The sequence below is a fragment of the Mustelus asterias genome, chromosome 1, assembly GCF_964213995.1.
Source record: "Mustelus asterias chromosome 1, sMusAst1.hap1.1, whole genome shotgun sequence".
NCBI classification, from domain to species: Eukaryota; Metazoa; Chordata; class Chondrichthyes; order Carcharhiniformes; family Triakidae; genus Mustelus; species Mustelus asterias.
In genome coordinates, this window is record NC_135801.1 from 125,637,399 (window position 1) to 125,657,493 (window position 20,095).

A 20,095-nucleotide genomic window follows, 5' to 3' on the forward strand; every position below is an offset into this window, starting at 1 on the left:
TCACCCCATTCAGGCCCCACCCCAGGTGCCAGGCTGACAGTGCCAAGCTGGCACTGGCCAAGGGGCACCCCGAGGGGCCTCAGTGGCCTTCGGTTCTACTGGCAAGGCTAACATGTCTGTTCTCTGTTGCTGGGAACCAGGTGTTTTCGTTGCCGGAGAGAACCTCTGAAAGTGAGCCCAGACGATTGAGACCCGGGCTCGCTAATTACATGCAAAATGCAATTTAAATGTATTTAAGTAAATTATTCAGTCTCTCGCGGAAATGGGCGAGAGGCCAGAAGTATCGGAATCCGGTGCTGGTAAGATCATGAGAGGCAAGAAATCGGGCGCGAACCTAATTTCTTGGCTCATGTGCGATTTTTCCCAGCTCACCCTGCCCATCGATGGGCAGGGCAAACTGGTATTATTTAGTGAGTCATCACCTGATGAAGGAGCAGAGCTATGAAAGCTCGCAATTCCAAATAAACCTGTTGGACTTTAACCTGGGTGTTGTGAGACTTCTTACTGTGCCCATCCCAGTCCAATGCCGGCATCTCCACATCATATCTATACACATGCACAACCTGATCTTACCAAAATAAACTTCCAGTCAAAAAAATCTCGAATCATTACAGAGAAGTTTCATCACTGCATTGCTGATGAATGTCTATGCCCAGTCTACCATCTTTTGATGTGCGTTTGAAGATACCATCTGTATCCCACATTGGCAATAGTGGTTGCAACATTTCAAAGGTACGATGGCAGATTTTGCAATCTCACAAACCAAAAAGAGGCCTTACTTCACCATGGAGGTGAAAAATTGGAAAATACTTTGAGACATTTACGCCTGAGCAAAATGACTGATTCAGCAGAAAATGCACTAACGAGCTATTTCACACCCAAGGAAAAATACAATATTTGAAACAATTGTCTTCCGACATACTTAGCAAGAAACAAATGAAACAATTAATCAATATTGCACACGATTGAGGCAACTAGCAAATGAATGTGACTGTGGTCATGCTCAACAGGAAATCAAAATACAAATAATCAAGGTTGTCTCTCCAGTCAACAATGCTGAAAACCACTTGCAAAAGGTAGAAAGTTGTCAGAGTTGTTTGAGTTAGCAAGATCACCATCGCTTTCAGAGCTACTGAAGTTGAGGCTGCCAATAGTAACTAACACACTCCCAAGTTCAACTCCTATAAACACTGTTCATCACTCATGTGCCAAGAAACCACCTGTAAAGCAACAAATCTCACAAACATTATTGTAACTTGTTCAAATAATGTTTACACTGTGGTGCTGCTTACCCGTACCGGACAGTGTCCTGCTGCTAGAAAACAGCATGAAGTCAGTGGAAAACCTAACCACTTGCTCACATTTGTCATTCATCATCAAATTCAATGGCTAAGACCAACACAACCAGAAAAGTGCTGCCTACACATACCATAACAAGAGAATGTAGCTTATGAAGCGGCAGATAGCACCTGAATATACTTTTGTGCTTTCCTTTGGACACAGCTACCAGCCAAATGTGACCGTGACTATTAGCTGCTCGGAAGTAGCTTCTCTCATATTCACAGGACCTTTTTTTTATTCATTCAAGGGATGTGGCTGTCGCTGGCTAGGCCAGCACTTGACACCTAACCATAATTGCCCTTGAGAAGGTGGTGGTGAGATGCTTTCTTGAACCACTGAAGTCCATTACACCCACAGTGCTGTTAGGGAATGAGCTCCAGGATTTTGATCCATCATTAGTGAAGGAACAGCGATATATTTCCAAGTCGGAGTAGTGAGTGTCAATGTCAGGAAGACAAAACTATTCAAGAAACTTCAGGACTGAATAGCCTCAACAAACCTGGGAATATGAAAGTCTCTCTTACAATAGTGACATACCACTGAAGGTTCCTGGGACGCCAGTGCCTGTAACATTGCTGATGAAAGTTTGCTGACTTTTGGGAGCTTTTCACGATGCCTACGAGTAACTCTGGCCTTCAAGGGGCTGGATTTCGATTGCGTCATCTCTGTATGGGTGGTAGTTATATTGGATGGCTGGCTGAGAGACAAAAGCAATGGCACTGTGGAATGGCACCCTGAGAGAACAGATTTGAAATTGACACTCCCTCTGGGCAGCACCTCACCAGTCCTGATAATCTGTTGGGAACGCAGACAGTTGGACTGCCTTTAGAACCTACATGTATCTTTTGAGCACTGGGATCTGCAGCCACAATGGCAGCAGTTTGAGTCTGCATGGCAAGTAAATACAAATCTCAGTTTGAACATCCACTGCAGCACCGAGTCATTGGGTAGCATAAACCAACTATATGACAGGACTTGCTGACTCAGTTGTAAGGTCCTCCCCCCGACCACCCCAATGAAAATATGCCTCTCTTCTGTCAACCTCCATGACTAGGACCTCCAGCTCTACATGTAAGAATCTGGAGACCCTCTCTCTGTCCTGGTTTTCTATTTGCTTTGTTGCCACTTGCATCATGCTGACAGTCAACAAAGAACAAAGAACAATACAGCACAGGAACAGGCCCTTCGGCCCTCCAAGCCCGCGCCGCTCCCCGGTCCAGGATTGAATCCTGAATCCAGGATCCCCGCCCAATTTTCCAGCCTATCTACATACCAATATCCTATCCACCGAGCTGTCCCTCACAGCTACGATGCTTTGTTCATTACAACCTATTAACTCACCCCCACCCCCCCATTCCAGACCATGTGATCTCCAGGGAGAGGCGAAAACCCAGAGTGAAAAACCCCAGGGCCAATATGGGGGAAAAAAAATCTGGGAAATTCCTCTCCGACCCCCTGAGGCGATCGAAACGAGTCCAGGAGATCAGCTTCTGTCCATTCAGAGGACAGAGTTCCTTTAAGAGCTGGAGGCTCGCCTCACATGCTGTTGAGCCTCCTGTTGAGAATACAACCAGCCAGCAAAGCGAGTCAAGCTCATCTACACATTACCATTCGGCAAATGAGGAAATAGAACCATAGAACCATAGAAAATTACAGCTCAGAAACAGGCCTTTTGGCCCTTCTTGTCTGTGCCGAACCATTTTTTGCCTAGTCCCACTGACCTGCACTTGGACCATATCCCTCCACACCCCTCTCATCCATGAACCCGTCCAAGTTTTTCTTAAATGTTAAAAGTGACCCCGCATTTACCACTTTATCCGGCAGCTCATTCCACACTCCCGCCACTCTCTGCGTGAAGAAGCCCCCCCTGATATTCCCTTTAAACTTTTCTCCTTTCACCCTTAACCCATGCCCTCTGGTTTTTTTCTCCCCTAGCCTCAGCGGAAAAAGCCTGCTTGCATTCACTCTATCTATACCCATCAAATTCTTATACACCTCTATCAAATCTCCCCTCAATCTTCTACGCTCCAGGGAATAAAGTCTCAACCTATTCAATCTCTCTCTCTAACTCAGCTTCTCAAGTCCCGGCAACATCCTTGTGAACCTTCTCTGCACTCTTTCAACCTTATTTACATCCTTCCTGTAACTAGGTGACCAAAACTGTACACAATACTCCAAATTCGGCCTCACCAATGCCTTATATAACCTTACCATAACACTCCAACTTTTATACTCGATACTCTGATTTATAAAGGCCAATGTACCAAAGGCACTCTTTACGACCCTATCCACCTGTGACGTCACTTTTAGAGAATTCTGTACCTGTATTCCCAGATCCCTCTGTTCAACTGCACTCTTCAGAGTCCTACCATTTACCCTGTACGTTCTACTTTGGTTTGTCCTTCCAAAGTGCAATATCTCACACTTGTCTGCGTTAAATTCCATTTGCCATTTTTCAGCCCATTTTTCCAGTTGGTCCAAATCCCTCTGCAAGCTTTGAAAACCTTCCTCACTGTCCACTGCACCTCCAATCTTTGTATCATCAGCAAACTTGCTGATCCAATTTACCACATTATCATCCAGATCATTGATATAGATGACAAACAACAATGGACCCAACACCGATCCCTGCGGCACACCACTAGTCACAGGCCTCCACTCAGAGAAGCAATTCTCCACAACCACTCTCTGGCTTCTTCCATTGAGCCAGTGTCTAATCCAATTTACTACCTCCCCATGTATACCTAGCGACTGAACCTTCCTAACTAACCTCCCATGAGGGACCTTGTCAAAGGCGTTGCTGAAATCCAGGTAGACAACATCCACCGCCTTCCCTTCATCCACTTTCCTGGTAACCTCCTCGAAAAACTCTAATAGATTGGTCAAACATGACCTACCACGCACAAAGCCATGTTGACTCTCCCTAATAAGTCCCTGTCTATCCAAATATTTGTAGATCCTATCCCTTATCACACCTTCCAATAACTTGCCCACCACCGACGTCAAATTTACTGGCCTATAATTTCCCGGATTTCTTTTGGAACCTTTTTTAAACAACGGAACAACATGAGCCACCCTCCAATCATCCGGCACCTCCCCCGTGAATACTGACATTTTAAATATGTCTGCCAGGGCCCCTGCAAGTTCAACACTAGCTTCCCTCAAGGTCCGTGGGAATACCCTGTCCGGTCCTGGGGATTTATCCACTCTGATTTGCCTCAAGACAGCGAGCACCTCCTCCCCTTTAATCTGTAAAGGTTCCATGACCTCCCTACCTGTTTGCCCTATTTCTGTAGACTCCATGCCCGTTTCCTCAGTAAATACGGATGCAAAAAAACCATTTAGTATCTCCCCCATCTCTTTTGGTTCCATACACAGTCTACCACTCTGGTCTTCAAGAGGACCAATTTTATCCTTCACTATCCTTTTGCTCCTAACATACCTATAGAAGCTTTTTGGATTTTCCTTCACCCTGTCTGCCAAAGCAACCTCATGTCTTCTTTTAGCCCTCCTGATTTCCCTCTTAAGTAGCTTCTTGCACTTTTTATACTCCTTGAGCATCTGATGTGTTCCTTGCTGCCTGTACATTTCATACAACTCTCTCTTCCTCTTAATCAGTGTTACAATCTCCCTGGAGAACCAAGGTTCCTTATTCCTATTTACTTTGCCTTTAATACTGACAGGAACATACAAACTCTGCACTCTCAAAATTTCTCCTTTGAAGGCCTCCCACTTTCCATTTACATCCTTACCAGAGAACAGCCTGTGCCAATCCACACTTCCCAGATCCCTTCTCATTTCACCAAATTTGGCCTTTTTCCAGTTCAGAACTTCAACCCGAGGACCAGAACTATCCTTATCCACGATCAGGTTGAAACTAATGGCATTATGATCACTGGATCCAAAGTGTTCCCTCACACTCACATCCATCACCTGCCCTAACTCATTTCCCAATAGGAGATCCAATATCGCATCTTCTCTAGTTGGCACCTCTATATACTGATGTAGAAAATTCTCCTGAACACATTTTACAAACTCTACCCCGTCTAAACCTTTAACAGTATGCGAGTCCCAATCTATATGTGGAAAATTAAAATCCCCTACTATCACAACTTTGTGTTTCTTGCAGTTGTCAGCTATCTCTCCACTGATTTGCTCCTCCAATTCTCGCTGACTATTGGGTGGTCTATAATACAACCCCATTAATGTGGTCATACCTTTCTTGTTTCTCAGCTCCACCCATAGGGCCTCTGTAGACAAGCTCCCTAATCTATCCTGCCTGAGTACCGCTGTAACATTTTCCCTGACCAACAATGCCACCCCCCCACCTTTTATCCCTCTGCCTCTATCCCGCCTGAAACATTGGAACCCTGGAACATTGAGCTGCCAGTCCTGCCCCTCCTGTAGGCAAGTTTCACTAATGGCTATAATGTCATATTTCCATGTGTCTACCCACACCTTCAGCTCATCTGCCTTCCCCACAATACTCCTGGCATTGAAATAGACACACCTCAAAAGATTATTTCCACCACACTCTACCCTTCCATTTGTGATTTTGCTTGAACTAACCTGTCTTTTTACCCCTGCTCCACTATCTGCTCTGGCACTCTGGTTTCCATCCCCCTGCAAATCTAGTTTAAACGCTCCCCAATAACACTAGCAAATCTCCCTGCAAGTATATTGGTCCCCTTGTAGTTTAGGTGTAACCCGTCTCTCTTGTACAGGTCCCACCTGCCCCAGAAGAGGTCCCAATGATCCAAGAATTGGAAACCCTGCCCCCTGCACCAGTTCCTCAGCCACGTATTCATCCGCCCAAGCATCCTACTCCTGCCCTCACTGGCATGTGGCTCAGGTAGCAATCCTGAGATTACTACCCTCGGGGTCCTGCTTTTTAACTTCCAAATAGCACACAGTTTGCTTGCAAAAATGTGTGCAGACCAATTTTTATAGAATTTTTTATAAAAATATCCTGGACTCAGCCTTGAATGAATTTACAAACTAATGGTTATTTTCAAATTTCTAGGTACCTTGCGCTCAGATCGCTTACACCCACCAGGTGATTTCACTATGCATGATCTTTTGTTGGTTCTACCTATTGTGGATCCACTCTTGGTTGTTCAGGTGACAGCAGAACAGCTATTGGAGGCTTTAGAAAATGGAGTCAGCATGTATCCAGAACTTGATGGAAGGTAACTATTTCAGAAGATTTATTTTCATCTTGCAGTGGTTTGGTGGATTTAATACAAAAATTTACGAAATGAAGCAGAGCATTTATTTACAAGGATTTTGGAGGGGTGAACTCGAGGCTGAACTCTCCGAGCATGGGATCGCAGGTGCAGAAAACTGCAGAAAGCTGCAACACAAAGGGACTTGGGGGTACATGTACACAAAGCACAGAAAGCTAGCACACAGGTGCAGCACGTAATCTGAAAGGCTAATGGAATGTTGGCCCTTATTTCAAGGAGGTTAGAGTATAAGAATAGGGAAGTCTTTCTGCAACTGTACAAAGTACTGGTGAGACCACATCTGGAGTACTGTGAGCAATTTTGGTCCCATTATTTCAGCAAAGATATTATTTAATTGGAGGTAGTTCAGAGAAGGTTCACTAGGATGGTCCCTGGAATGGAGGGATTGTCTTATGAGCAAAGGTTAAATAGGTTGGGACTCTACTCATTGAAATTTAGAAGAATCATAGAAACCTTACAGTACAGAAGGAGGCCATTCGGCCCATCGAGTCTGCACCGACAATAATCCCACCCCAGGCCCTATCCCCACAACCCCACACATTTACCCGCTAATCCCTCTAACCTACACATCTCGGGATACTAAGGGGCAATTTAGCATGACCAATCAACCTAACCTGCACATCTTTGGACTGTGGGAGGAAACCGGAGGACCTGGAGGAAACCCACGCAGACACGGGGAGAACGTGCAAACTCCACACACACATTGACCTAAGCAGGGAATTGAACCCAGGCCCCTGGAGCTGTGAGGCAGCAGTGCTAACCACTGTGCCACTGTGATCTCATTGAAAGGTTTCGGCTGAATTTTCTGGCCGGGCTCGCCCCAATACTGGAAAATCCCGCCCGAGGTCAACTGACCTTTGCATATTCCGTGTCCCGCCTGCTACAATTCCCTTGGTGGGCGGGACGAGAAAATTCCACCCATTGTCTCCTTGGGGAGATTGACAGGGTGAATGCTGAGAAGATGTTTCCCCTCATGGGAGAGACTCAGAATAAACGGATGCCAATTTAAGACTGAGATAAGGAGGAATTTCTTCTGAATCTTTGGAATTCCTTGCCACTGAGAGCTGTATGGGCAGAGTTCTTGTATACATTTAAGGCTGAGATAGATAGATTTTTGATCAGTAAGGGAATAAAGGGTTACGTGGAAAGGGCGGAAAAGGGTAGGAAAAGGGGATCGGAGAGGAATTTCCCAGATTTTTTTTTCCCCATATTGGCCCTGGGGTTTTCACTCTGGGTTTTCGCCTCTCCCTGGAGATCACAAAGTCTGGAATGGGGGGGTGGGGGTGAGTTAATAGGTTGTGATGAACAAAGCATCGTAGCTGTGAGGGACAGCTCGGTGGATAGGATATTAGGATGTAGATAGGCTGGAAAATTGGGCGGGGATCCTGGATTCAGGATTCAATCCTGGACCGGGGAGCGGCGCGGGCTTGGAGGGCCGAAGGGCCTGTTCCTGTGCTGTATTGTTCTTTGTTCTTTGTTGTTCTTTGAAAGTGCATGTGTGGAATGCCAGATCAGCCATTATCCTATTCAATGGTGGAGTAAGCTCGAGGGGCCAAACGGATTACCCCGTTCCGATTTCTTATAATCTTAACTTGGTGATCTTGCCTCCGAGGGGGATTTTGGAGGTGAGCGCTCAGGCTGCCATCACCTTCAGGGTATTCCATGCTCGGGGCAGTGGAGAGGATGCGGGGGGGCACAGATGAGTTCACCCCGGGGTGGGTTTCGTTGTCACGATTTGGGGGAAAGGGTCCTGTGAAAGCCCTTGCCTTCCTTCTCCTCCTGTCTTTAAGGGTATCTAGTGGCTGGCATGCAGGCTGCACTTCCCATGTCCTCCTAGCTGGGCTTGTGTCCAAATTGTCACTGAGTGAGTGCCCTTGCTTGGTGGGAGCTTGATAGTGATTGGGAGGAGGTTAGTACAGAGGGTCGTTACTGGGGCAACTATGAGGTCCCAATGTGGTTAAGGTTCTTCCCTGCCTCATGAGGCGTGAAGACCCTCTCATTTGGGGAAGGAAGCTGTAGTGTGTTCTGAACCTCACACTCGGGCAACAGCATGAGGCCAAAGAGGTAAATCTGCATGGAAACTCAAATTCACTTCTCAGGGAAGTTTGACTGTCAGGAACTAGTTTTGGTGTGCATGGGGTGCTGGAAAGCCCTACAGCCCTTGTGGTTGACTCTCAACTGCCTTCGGGCCATTAGGGATGTGCAATAAATGCTGACCAGCCAGCGACGCCCAGATCCCGTGAATGAATAGAGGAAATGTCAGAGATTCAGTGCCATAGAGATGTGTTTGCCAGAGAGATGGTAGACCATCTTTGCTAGATCCTGGAATGGGAGGACACACACTGTCTGAGGCCTTTAAAGTTACCACCACTCTGAACTTCTATGCAGACGACTCATTTCAGGGCAGCATGGGTGACCTGGTGGCATCTCCCAGTCAGCCACTCAAATGCATCTGGGAGGTTACGGATGATCTTTATGTGAGGGCTCACATGTATATTAACTTGGACCTGGTCCATACAAACCACAGCATCAAGGCCATGGGTTTTGCCCAGTTAGCAGCATTGCTCCAGGTGCAGGATGTGATCGACTGCATCCATGCGATCTCTATGGTGGCATGTGGCTCCGTTCATGAACTGCAATGGGTACCCTCCCTCAAAGTCCAACTAATTTGTGACCACACGATGCACACCATACAGGTGTGTGCCCGTTTCCCAGGTAGCATCCACGACAGCTACATCTCAGGGCGCTCTCAGATCCCAGACGTCTTTGGGGAAGAGCAGCGGCTGGAGGGATGGTTCCTTGGGGACAGGGGGTAGCCCTTCAGGCCACAAACACCCGCTGAGACTCATTGCAATGAGGCTCATGCTTCAACACGCGTGCTGGCCGAGCAGACGATAGGACTGCTCAAGATTTTATTCCGGTGCCTGGACTGGTCAGGGTTGACCTCCAATACAGCCCCCAGAGGGTGTCCCACATCATAGTGGTCTGCTGTGTTCTCCACAACTTGGCACTGCATTCCAGAGACCACCTGGATCTGGAGGAGACAGGTGGGCACCACATCTTGTATGAGAAGACTGTCAAGGAGGGAAGTGAGGATGACCACGCGGAGGAGGAGGCAGAATCCCATGTGATGAACAGGGCTTGAATGAGCTGAAGAGTTCGTGATGCCTACATCTCCTCTTGGTTTGGGGACGAACAGAACAAGGAAGTGAAGAACTCTCCCACCATGGGTTGTAACATCTGTAAGAGTTTTAACAACACCAGGTTAAAGTCCAACAGGTTTATTTGGTAGCAAATGCCATTAGCTTTCGGAGCGCTGCTCTTTCGTCAGATGGAGTGGATATCTGCTCCCAAACAAGGCACACAGAGACACAAAATCAATAATTGATTATGTGTCTCTGTGTGCCTTGTTTGGGAGCAGATATCCACTCCATCTGACGAAGGAGCAGGGCTCCGAAAGCTAATGGCATTTGCTACCAAATAAACCTGTTGGACTTTAACCTGGTGTTGTTAAAACTCTTACTGTGTTTACCCCAGTCCAACGCCGGCATCTCCACATTGTAACATCTGACCAGTAATGTGGTGCCAGCTGTATGCTGTTGTGATGTTGCCCAATTTCATGGGCAGTCTGCTAAAATGATTGGCCAGATTCCAGGAGAATAATGATAACTTGCATTGAGGACGGAGCGATGCTCTTCTCATGTTTGGCGATATGTCTTATTCTTGCCTGACAGAGAGCTGAACTTGTCCTGCCAATGAATACTCTTATAATTCTTAGAACCGTGGGATGACTAGCCTCATCACATAAAAGGACTTTTGAGATCAGGATGCTAGTGTTCACATGCACTTGAGGTGGGCAGGCTCTCAGCACCTCAACAGGCCTTGGTCTCCTAATCACAAGAACAGTGGTAGACATGAGAGGGGTGAGCATTAATGAAATGAAATTGGCGGCGGTGGGGGGGGGGAGGTGCGGTATACGGTGGGGCAGGGTGGAGGCGTCAACCTTCTATGGATGGGGGGTGGCTGGAGGATTGTGTGAGGCCCATGCCAACAGAAGAATGTCGTTACTGCATCGCTGGTGTGGGAGAGGCATAGTGCTGCCATTCTCACACTCCACAGGGATGAGGTGCCAACTGAGCATGAGTTTGCAAAACCTAACAGCATTAAATGCCAGGGTGGACGCTCTGTGAGTGAACAAAATGTTTTTAAATTCAAGAATTATATTACCGTTGTGCCCTAACTACACTCGTGCCTATGTTCCCCTGTGCCCATTAAGTGCCTATAGTTTCTTACTCTTCACCCTCCTGCTACATCTAGGTATATCCCCAGGATCCACAGCTGAGATTGAGGAGGCTTGCTGACTTCTATGCTCTGTGCCTAAGATGACCTTAGCAGGCATCCCCTGGGTGACCAGGACCTTGAGGGTTGAAGAATGGCAGCATGTTTTGTTGGATTGCTCCCACTGCCCTCTGTGCAGGCATGGTCTTCCTCCTCCCCAGCCAGCTCAAGTGCCATTTCTTCAAAGTGTGTGAGGGTTCTGAGCTCTAACATGACTCCGCCAGGCTGCGCCCGCTCACGCCTGTTATGATGGAGTTTGTCCTGCAATGAGAGAGATGGGGAGAGTGTTGGTGGGAGTCCTGCCAGTTCAGATGGTGATGAAATGTGCCAAGCATGGCAGTTGGATAGGAATGGGAGTGCGAGGAGCATAGCAGCTAATGGGGTGGGAATATGGGAAGTGAGAGTAGGAAGGGGGCAGTTTGTGGGGGGTGATGACCTTGTGATAGGAGTTGGCAACCTGCAAGGTGGCTGGATGGGAGAGGAACTTGCAGGGGCAACTAGTGTGTGAGTAAGAGGGTGCAGTGGGAGACTGGAGGGAGGCAAACTTACCCTGGTTGCACTAAGAAGATTATTCATCTTCTAGCAGCACTGCTGTCCCATCTTCTGCAGTAAGCTGGCACTCACTAAGGTGCCACAGCCTCCTAGACAGGGGTGGTGACCTTGTTGGAAGGTCAACTGTGGAATGAGGACATCCTGCCTCTGCTGCACACCATCCACGAGTCTGGTCAGGGCTCTCTCTGAAAAATGTGGTGCTGTCTTTCTGGTAGTCATCCGCTCTAATGAATCTGGAACAAGTGCTAAGGGAGGCGTTTATGTGGAGCTCCCCACTGATTGTAGAAATTAAGTTGCCGTGGAGTGAGCAATTCAGAGGCAGGCTGCCACAAGCACAGTGTGATTCACATGGGGAAAAAGCCTTTGCTAAGAGATGAGATGGAGAGGAATTTCTTCAGCCAGAGAGTGGTGAATCTGTGGAACTCTTTGCCGCAGAAGGCTCTGGAGGCCGGGTCATTGAGTGTCTTTAAGACAGAGAAAGATAGGTTCTTGTTTAATAAAGGGATCAAGGGTTATGGGGAAAAGGCAAGAGAATGGGGATGAGAAAAATATCAGCCATGATTGAATGGCGGAGCAGACTCGATGGGCCAAGTGGCCTAATTCTGCTCCTATGTCTTATGGTCTAATGAGGGTCAAAATTCTGTGAGAAATTCCACCATTTGCAACATTTTTCTCACTGGAACTGATGCTTTGCCAGTTTCTGGTAAGATTCCCCCATAAAGTTGAAATGTAAAATGATTTAAATTGCATATCGGCAATTTTAATAGTATGCTTCTCATCAGAGAACCTTGCTTGCGGAAAATAAATATCTGGTAACCATAGGCATTCTGCCCATAATTCCCAATCCCGCCGGACGATGGCAGAACAGACATTGGGTGGGTTGTCCGCCTATTGCCCAATTGAAGAGAAGCCTTCGCCCAGTGTGTAGACCAGCAGGCTTAACCCTGCAGGCTGATGGTCAGAGAAAGCAGGGGTGCCTCCTTCCCTACCTCCCTTTGGGCTGTATTTACGTGCCCTCCAGGGTGGGAAGTGCATGTAAAAGACTGGGTGCCCACCCCACCACTTTCCCACCCACCTCTGAGCTCACCCCTTTGTTACCGAGCCAATTAAACCTGATAATATTCTGCCTACAACATAAACTGGTTGATGTAGTCAGTTGAGTAGGAGTGGGCAAGCTGATTTTTTCTTTAATTATCAAAGGTTGGAAAGGAAGGGGGATTTCTATCTTTGGGGTCTGCCCTTTGTGGATTGAGTTGTGGCCCTCCAGGGTGGGAAGTGCATGTAAAAGAGTGGGTACCTACACCACATGGACTGCCGCAGTTCAAGGCAGCTCAGTGCTACCTCCTCAAATGCAATTAGGAATGGGCAATAAAATGCTGGCCTAGCTGTGATGCCCACATCCCATGAAAGCATAACAAAAAAGCATTCTCTCATTCCTCAAATCCAGTTATGATCCTGCGTGCACAAGGGCACTGCAAACTGACCAGTTCTGGACTTCCTTTGCCCTTCCCCTCCATCCTCACCTTCATTACCAAGTACAATTTCTGTTTTTAAAATGTCTTAGATGAAGAGCATTATTCCAACTCTGCCGCTATCACTGCTGTTCTGAATCGACCTCCAGTCCCCAAGCTTGCATTTCTCCCAAATCTGGTTTGAACTAGTTTTCCCAACAAAATGACACTATTAATTAAATATGTTGTGCTATTTTAAAGGTATTTTTCTGGATTTTTTATATATATTTGTTCATGGAAGTTGAATGTCACTGGCAAGGTCAATATTTATTGCCCATCCCTAATTGTCTTTGAGAAGAATGTAATGAGCTGCCTTCTTGAACCGCTGCAATTTGTGTAAGTACTCCACAGTGTTTTAGGATAGGCAATACCATGATTTTGACCCAGCAACAATAAAGGAATGGCAATGTGTTACCAAGTCAAGATGATGTGTGACTTGGGGTGGGTAGGGGGCATCTTGCGATGTTCCTATGTACCCTTGTCCTTCTAGGTAGTAGAGATTGCAGGTATTGTTGAAGGAGATTTGGCAAGTTGCTGCAATGTATCTTGTAGATGGCACTTACTACAACCATGGTATACCAGTGGTGGAGGGAGTAAATGTTTAAGGTGGGGAATGGGATGGCTTTGTCTTGGATGGTGTTGAGTATTGTTGGATTGTTGCAATCATCAGTGAACATCCCCACTTCATTATAATCCTTAATTCATGCTTCTTCTTTGCCTCAAGAGCCAAAGGTTACTTTTAATTTATAAATACAGCCTTTAGAAATAATAGGCAGATGTTTCTGAGCAGGAAAGATGACATGGCTCCCACTGGCCAGTATGTCAGGTTGCCATTCTGTATCATCCACTTTTTAGCTAATTTTGTATGCATAAATGTAAACCTCAGGAAGTGCTGAGATTCGTCCGCCCAGCTATTATCTCATTGACTCATATTTCCGGGTGCCTTACTTAAACAGCATCCACACTCTCACTCACTCTCTGCAGACTAAGACTGGACATGGCAAGTGATGGCACTGAAAAGAGACAAATGCTGTGTGCCCAACATGAGCAACAAGGCACCGACAGTACTCCTCCATGCATTCGAGGACTGGAGAGATCCTTTACACCCGTGATGAGAACCAGACTTCCACCAACCACCCCACCAAGGCTTGGGGGGAGATCACCATGCAGTCAAAGGCAGATGTGGACGGCCATCCAGAAAAAGGATGATTGCTCTTACCCATTCCGACAGGGTAAATCAAACTTCTCCTCACTCCCATAAGGCCATCGGGTAGTTGCAAAGTTACAGTCCACAGAGGTCTCATAAATTACCAGCACAAGGGACACCATCACTGATTCTCTCACAAACACGTTTTCATCTTTATCTCTTGTCATATCTTTCACAAGTCATGTCTCCAGCCCTTATATAGGTCCACTCAGCACACAAGCTTATCGTCTCCTTTGGCGTCCATCTTACTTACAATCTGTCTATCTGTCATCATACAGGATAAGATCGCCACACCGGAGAGAGGATGCTGGAGCTCAGGGCACTCAATTTCTTTGAAGAGAGGGCAGCAGAGGTGACTGGTGAGGACTGGTACCGTTCCTGTGCTGAAGGCAAGATCGGTGCCCCCCAACAGGCCATTAAGGCCCCATCCAGTGGTCTTCGTCCACCCGCTGAAACTAGGATGAGTGCTCTTTAATGTAGGTGTCTATCCAGCCAATCACTAATTTTCTCTTCTCTCTATTCCAGGCACCAGGAATATAATGAGGAGGGATACTGTCAGTCAGCCCATCAGCCCCAACCCCCATACCATCTCAGTTGAGGACCCTGAGGACCACTAGATGCCCAACAGCCACTACATTCACCTGCACCCTCCAGAACAGCAGATACACATGCATTGGAGGGACCTAGTTTTAGAGCAGGCTTGGGGTTACAATTTGGTGAGTATAGCACAGATTCTAACCAACAGCAGATGAAGACAGTGACAGCCAAGGTCACCGACACTCCAAGGACTGCTGGAGGCCAAGCTACTGCTAAATCTGGGTCCAATGACAAACCTCTAGGGCCCGATTTTACCAAAATTTCGCGCCCGATTTGCGGTAAAGTTGGGCGTCGGGCCTAAAATGCGATCTGCACCCGACTCATGGCAGATCGCGTCTTTACCGAGCCCCGATCTGGGCGCGGGTGTGGCGCGCGCCCGAATCGGCCGGCGCGACGATTTTGCATGCATTTAAATCGACTTAATGAAGCTCGCACCCAACTTTACCGACGAATCCGACTTTACCAGGTTGCGGCCCATTTCGCGTCCGCGCATTAAACGACCTGCTAAATAAAAGTCTGAATGGGACTCCAATTCAGCAGGGGAACCGCCGAAGCCGATCCCCCCCGACCATACTTCGCGGACACCCCCCCCCCCCCCCCCCCCGCCCCGCACAAACCACCCCAGCAGCCCACGCCCCCCCCCACCCCGCCCCTGATTGGACCCCCCTGGGAGGCAGGCCCCCCGCCCCCGGGATCGGACCCCCCTGGGAGGCACACTCCCGACCTAGCTTGGTCGCTGGTCTCCCTCCACCATCCTTCCGATCTGCAGTCCGTCGACAGCCTCCTGCACGTTCCTGGCCTTGCTCTGCCTTTCCCTGGGAGGGGGTGCGGGGGCTGGAGAAGGGGAGTGACGTGTCTGCCCTGGGGGGGGGGGAGGGGGGGTGGAGAAGGGGAGTGACTTGTCTGCCCCTGGAGGTGGGGGGGACACTGCCAGTCTGCGGCCGATCCCGCCTCCCCACCGGAGGAGGGATCGGAGGAGGGATCCCCCCCTCCCCCCCCACCCCAGGGAAAGGCAAAGCAGCACAGACAGCAGAGAGGATGAAAGGAGTTTCCTTTGAAGGATAATGTCCAAATCACAGGAACTCAAAACCTGACAGTCCAAAATCTGGGATAATATTTCAAAATGTATATCCCCCCATCCGTGTCCTGTAATATTATAATAAGGAGTCTAACAACACCAGGTTAAAGTCCAACAGGTTTATTTGGTAGCAAATGCCACTAGCGAAAGCTAGTGGCGTTTGCTACCAAATAAACCTGTTGGACTTTAACCTGGTGTTGTTAGACTCCTTACTGTGTTTACTCCAGTCCAACGCCAGCATTTCCACATCTGTAATATTATCCCAGATTTTGGACTGTCAGGTTTTTAGTTCCTGTGATTATAATGTGGACATTATGCTCCAAAGGGAATTACTTTCATCCTCTCTGCTGTCTGTGCTGCTTTGCCTTTCGCGCCCGGGCGCGCTGCCTGCGATCTGTTCCAAACTGCGCATGTGCAGTTGGAGCTCCGGCCACTCCAACAGCGCTAATAGACAATAGACAGGCACCGAAAAAAGGCATATGGGCACGCTGGAGCACGGCTGCCGGGCGCGGATCCGTTTGACGACCGGACCCGGCACTTAGTCCCGATTTGGTAAAATCAGCCCCTTAGTGTCAGCCCTCAGAAAGATGTTGGCGATCCAAAGATAGGCAGGATCACAGCAGGAGGTGTTGTTGAATGCTGTCACCAGATTAGAATGAGGATGAAGGAGTGGAAGGGTGGCGACTGCCCTGGGGACCATCATCCAGCATTTTGCAGATATGCGCTTGGACCTGCACATCATCAATTGAGCAATTCGAGCAATTGAGCAACATTAGAGCAATCCAGCAGTGGCTGGGTAGGAAGGAGACAGGGCACCTGAAGGAGACCCTTTTCCTCAAGGAGTCAGGGAGGGGGTCCTTGAGCACCCACTGAGAAGAGGAGCGTCAGTCTGACATCCCAGGCCAATGCACCAAGGACTCCTGAGCTGTCCAGTCACTCCAAGTCCCCTCTATCTGTGACCCCTGCAACTGTAGCTCCTCAGGCCAAAGAGGGTGCATCTGCCCCACAGCAGGAGACTCAAAGCAATGGGCCCTCCAGAGGATGCTCTCCAAGTTCACCACAGACAACAAGGCATAGCTTCCACCTCTGCTATAGATGGCAGGGATATGCCAAGACCCAGCGGTATGGTAAGAGAAATTAGGAAATTTTGAGAGCACCGATGTCATTCGTGTTTACTCACTGTATATACTTCACACTTCTGCGAATTCTATGAAATTCTCACCTAGTGAATGGCTATTCTATCTGATGCAATGCTCTAAGATCATACAAGTTGTGCCCCCCTCACATATCTCCTATCATGTGCTTCAGGTTTATGGTGTCTTCGCACCATCTCAGTACAATGAGTAGTCGCCTTTATGTCCACAGCAGCAACGTGGGAAAGCCTGTTGCTCTAACAACATAGTGGTTGGGCAATGCACATCTTAGACTTGCATCAGAAGATCATATCATGTGGCCTCATGACTATAGACTTTTGCAGTTTGATTTATTTTGATGCTGCTGCACTGGTCATAGTGGATCTTATGGGTTTTTATGCAACCTGCATTGGTGTCATCTAACTCCATGCATTTTTCAACGACATCTATGTAACATCTGTAAGGCTTGAAAGCCGGGCACCTTTGGTAAACATGGTGGTCTATTACGTGAAATCAAGTCTTTGTCTTCCGATCACTTCTGTTGCCTCACTGCTCCAGTCAAGCCATTGCAATATAACCACTTGGTTATTACCAAAGACCTTTGGTCTTGCCTGAACAGCTGTAATGCAGTGCGGTGAGAGGTAGGTGAGCGATGTGTACACAAACCTCGAGGTTGAATGAGGTGTAGTTCGCCAGTTGCACATCTGCTTCAGCTGGTCATGACTCACGGCAGTCTAATTTACTGCTGGCATGGCCAGTTGATTTTTGGGGGGGGGGGGGGGGGGGGGGGTTGGTGGTGGCGGTAATGGGTGTGATTCTGGTGAGCTGGGTTTCTAATGAGCATTCATAATATTCAAATGCATGCAAATATGGTTCTTGACATGGCGTGGCAGGCTGCCCGACCCTGGAGCGGTAAATTGCAAACCAGTTTTATGCTGATGGGAAACAGACCTTTGACCACACTCTGAATTTCTTCGTTCTGTCCATTAAATGCCAGTCACTGGGGGGACTGAAAAGTACTGCCCAGTATTTTAAAAATTAATTTCTAGGAAGTGCAGATCACCACTAACAATATTTTGTGTTTCTTTTAATCAGTTCATTATTATATTGAATGCACAACTCCATTTTATGGTTCATGGTGGTGGGCAGGATCACAACAGTACTTTATGTTTAATTAATTTTCCCTCATAATATTCTCCGGTTCTTTGAATTACTTAACTTTCAGCAGGATTCCAACACCATTTTAATTAATGTGCAATGCATTGCCATTGCATTAAATTATCATTCAATTTATTTAAATAATTGGTAAAAGAATGAAAGATGAGAATTTCTGTTTTACAAAGTTGCTATAATCTGGAATGCACTGCCTGAAAGGATCATTGGAATATATGCAGTGGCAACCTTCAAAAGAAAATTGAATATATTCCAGAAAAGGTTTTCAAGTCTGTGGGGATGGCAAAAGGGATTGGAACATACTGGATAGTTACATCAAAAAGCACAGGTACAGTGATTTCCTGTGCTATATGAGTCCCAAATGGCTGCTTTATTTAATTGATACATTTTGCAGGCATTCTTTTGAATTAAATAGCCATTGATCTTGTTGATGCAAAATAGGTTGTATGCCATAGAGATAAGTTGAACTTTATGGAGGGTAGAGAATGGGAGGTACCAGGAGAACATTTGAATTGTCAGCTCCAGATATAGAAAAGCATGGTTGAGGATATTAATCTGATTCTTAACTTGGAGTTGTCTTAGATTTCAAAGTTACAAGCAGTCCAGTTCAGTTTCAGCTATTGACTGGGAAGGAGTTGATGACAAGATACAAATTTTTGGTAGGGACTGATAGTGATCTTAATGTTTGACTGGTGAAAACTGCATTTAATCTGAGACAGGATGATCGGTTGATCGGTATGGAAGTAGTTGAGGGACAGAGAGAGGTAGTAGAAAGTTAGAGCTGGGCGTCATAAGACATATAGAAGTTAGCCCATATCTGTGGAAGTTGTAATACAGGGCAGCAAAAAAGCATTAAGGGTGTCAGGGACACAGAATGTACTCTGAATGGGAGACTTTTCAATGTCCATCACCAAAAATAGCTTAGTAGTATCACCACTGACTGAGTGAGCTGAGTCCTATAGAACATAGTTGCTAGATTATCTGTGGCAGGTGGTGTGGGAATCAACTAAAGAGAATAACCTACTTGACCTCATTGTGACCAGTTTACAGAGAACAAAGAAAATTACAGCACAGGAACAGGCCCTTCAGCCCTCCAAGCTTGCACCGAATATGCTGCTCGACTGAACTAAAACCCCCTACCCTTCTGGGGACCATTCCCAACTTATTCATGTATTTGTCAAGACGCCCCTTAAAAGTCACTATCGTATCTGCTTCCACTACCTCCCCCAGCAGCAAGTTCCGGGCACACAACACCCTCTGTGTAAAAAATACTTGCCTCGTGCATCTCCTTTAAACTTTTCTCTTTGCACCTTAAACCTATGCCCCCTAGTAATTGACTCTTCCACCCTGGAAAAAAGCTTCTGACTATCCACTCTGTCCATGCCCCTCATAATCTTGTAGACTTCTATCAGGTTGCCCCTCAACCTCCGTCATTCTAGTGAGAACAAACCAAGTTTTTCCAACCTCTCCTCATGCCCTCTATATCAGGCAACCTCCTGGTAAATCTTTTCTGTACCCTTTCCAAAGCCTCCACATCCTTCTGGGAGGCTGCACCTTTCACAGATGCATCTGTTCATGACAGATGATAGTATTGGTCAGAGTGACCACTGGATGTATGAAGTCTTATCTTCACATTGATGGTACACTCCATCGTGTGTGGCACAATAGTATTCACAATGGAATAGATTTTGAACAGTTCTAGCAGCTCACAACTGGGCACTATGAGGTTCTGTGGACCATTGGAAGCAACAGAATTGTATTCAACCATAGCTTGTCCTGTCCACAAAAAGCAGCAATAATCTAACTCGATTAATTACCGCCACATCAGCCTACTCGCGATCATTAGCCCAAGTGTTGGAAGAGATTTTCAACAGTATTCAAGTGGCACACTCAGCAATACTGCTTATTGTTGCAGTTTG

The 20,095-nt window shown here is 47.1% G+C and overlaps 1 protein-coding gene across 1 annotated transcript in view; it reads left to right on the forward strand.

Moving 5' to 3' along the window:
• LOC144510122 (mannosylglucosyl-3-phosphoglycerate phosphatase-like) overlaps positions 1-20,095 on the forward strand; it is a 71,551-nt gene that overhangs the window by 26,752 nt on the left and 24,704 nt on the right. Inside the window, exon 6 of the mRNA XM_078239498.1 lies at positions 6,365-6,530. Coding sequence (XP_078095624.1) covers positions 6,365-6,530 — 166 coding nt within the window. The remainder of the gene's footprint in view (positions 1-6,364; positions 6,531-20,095) is intronic.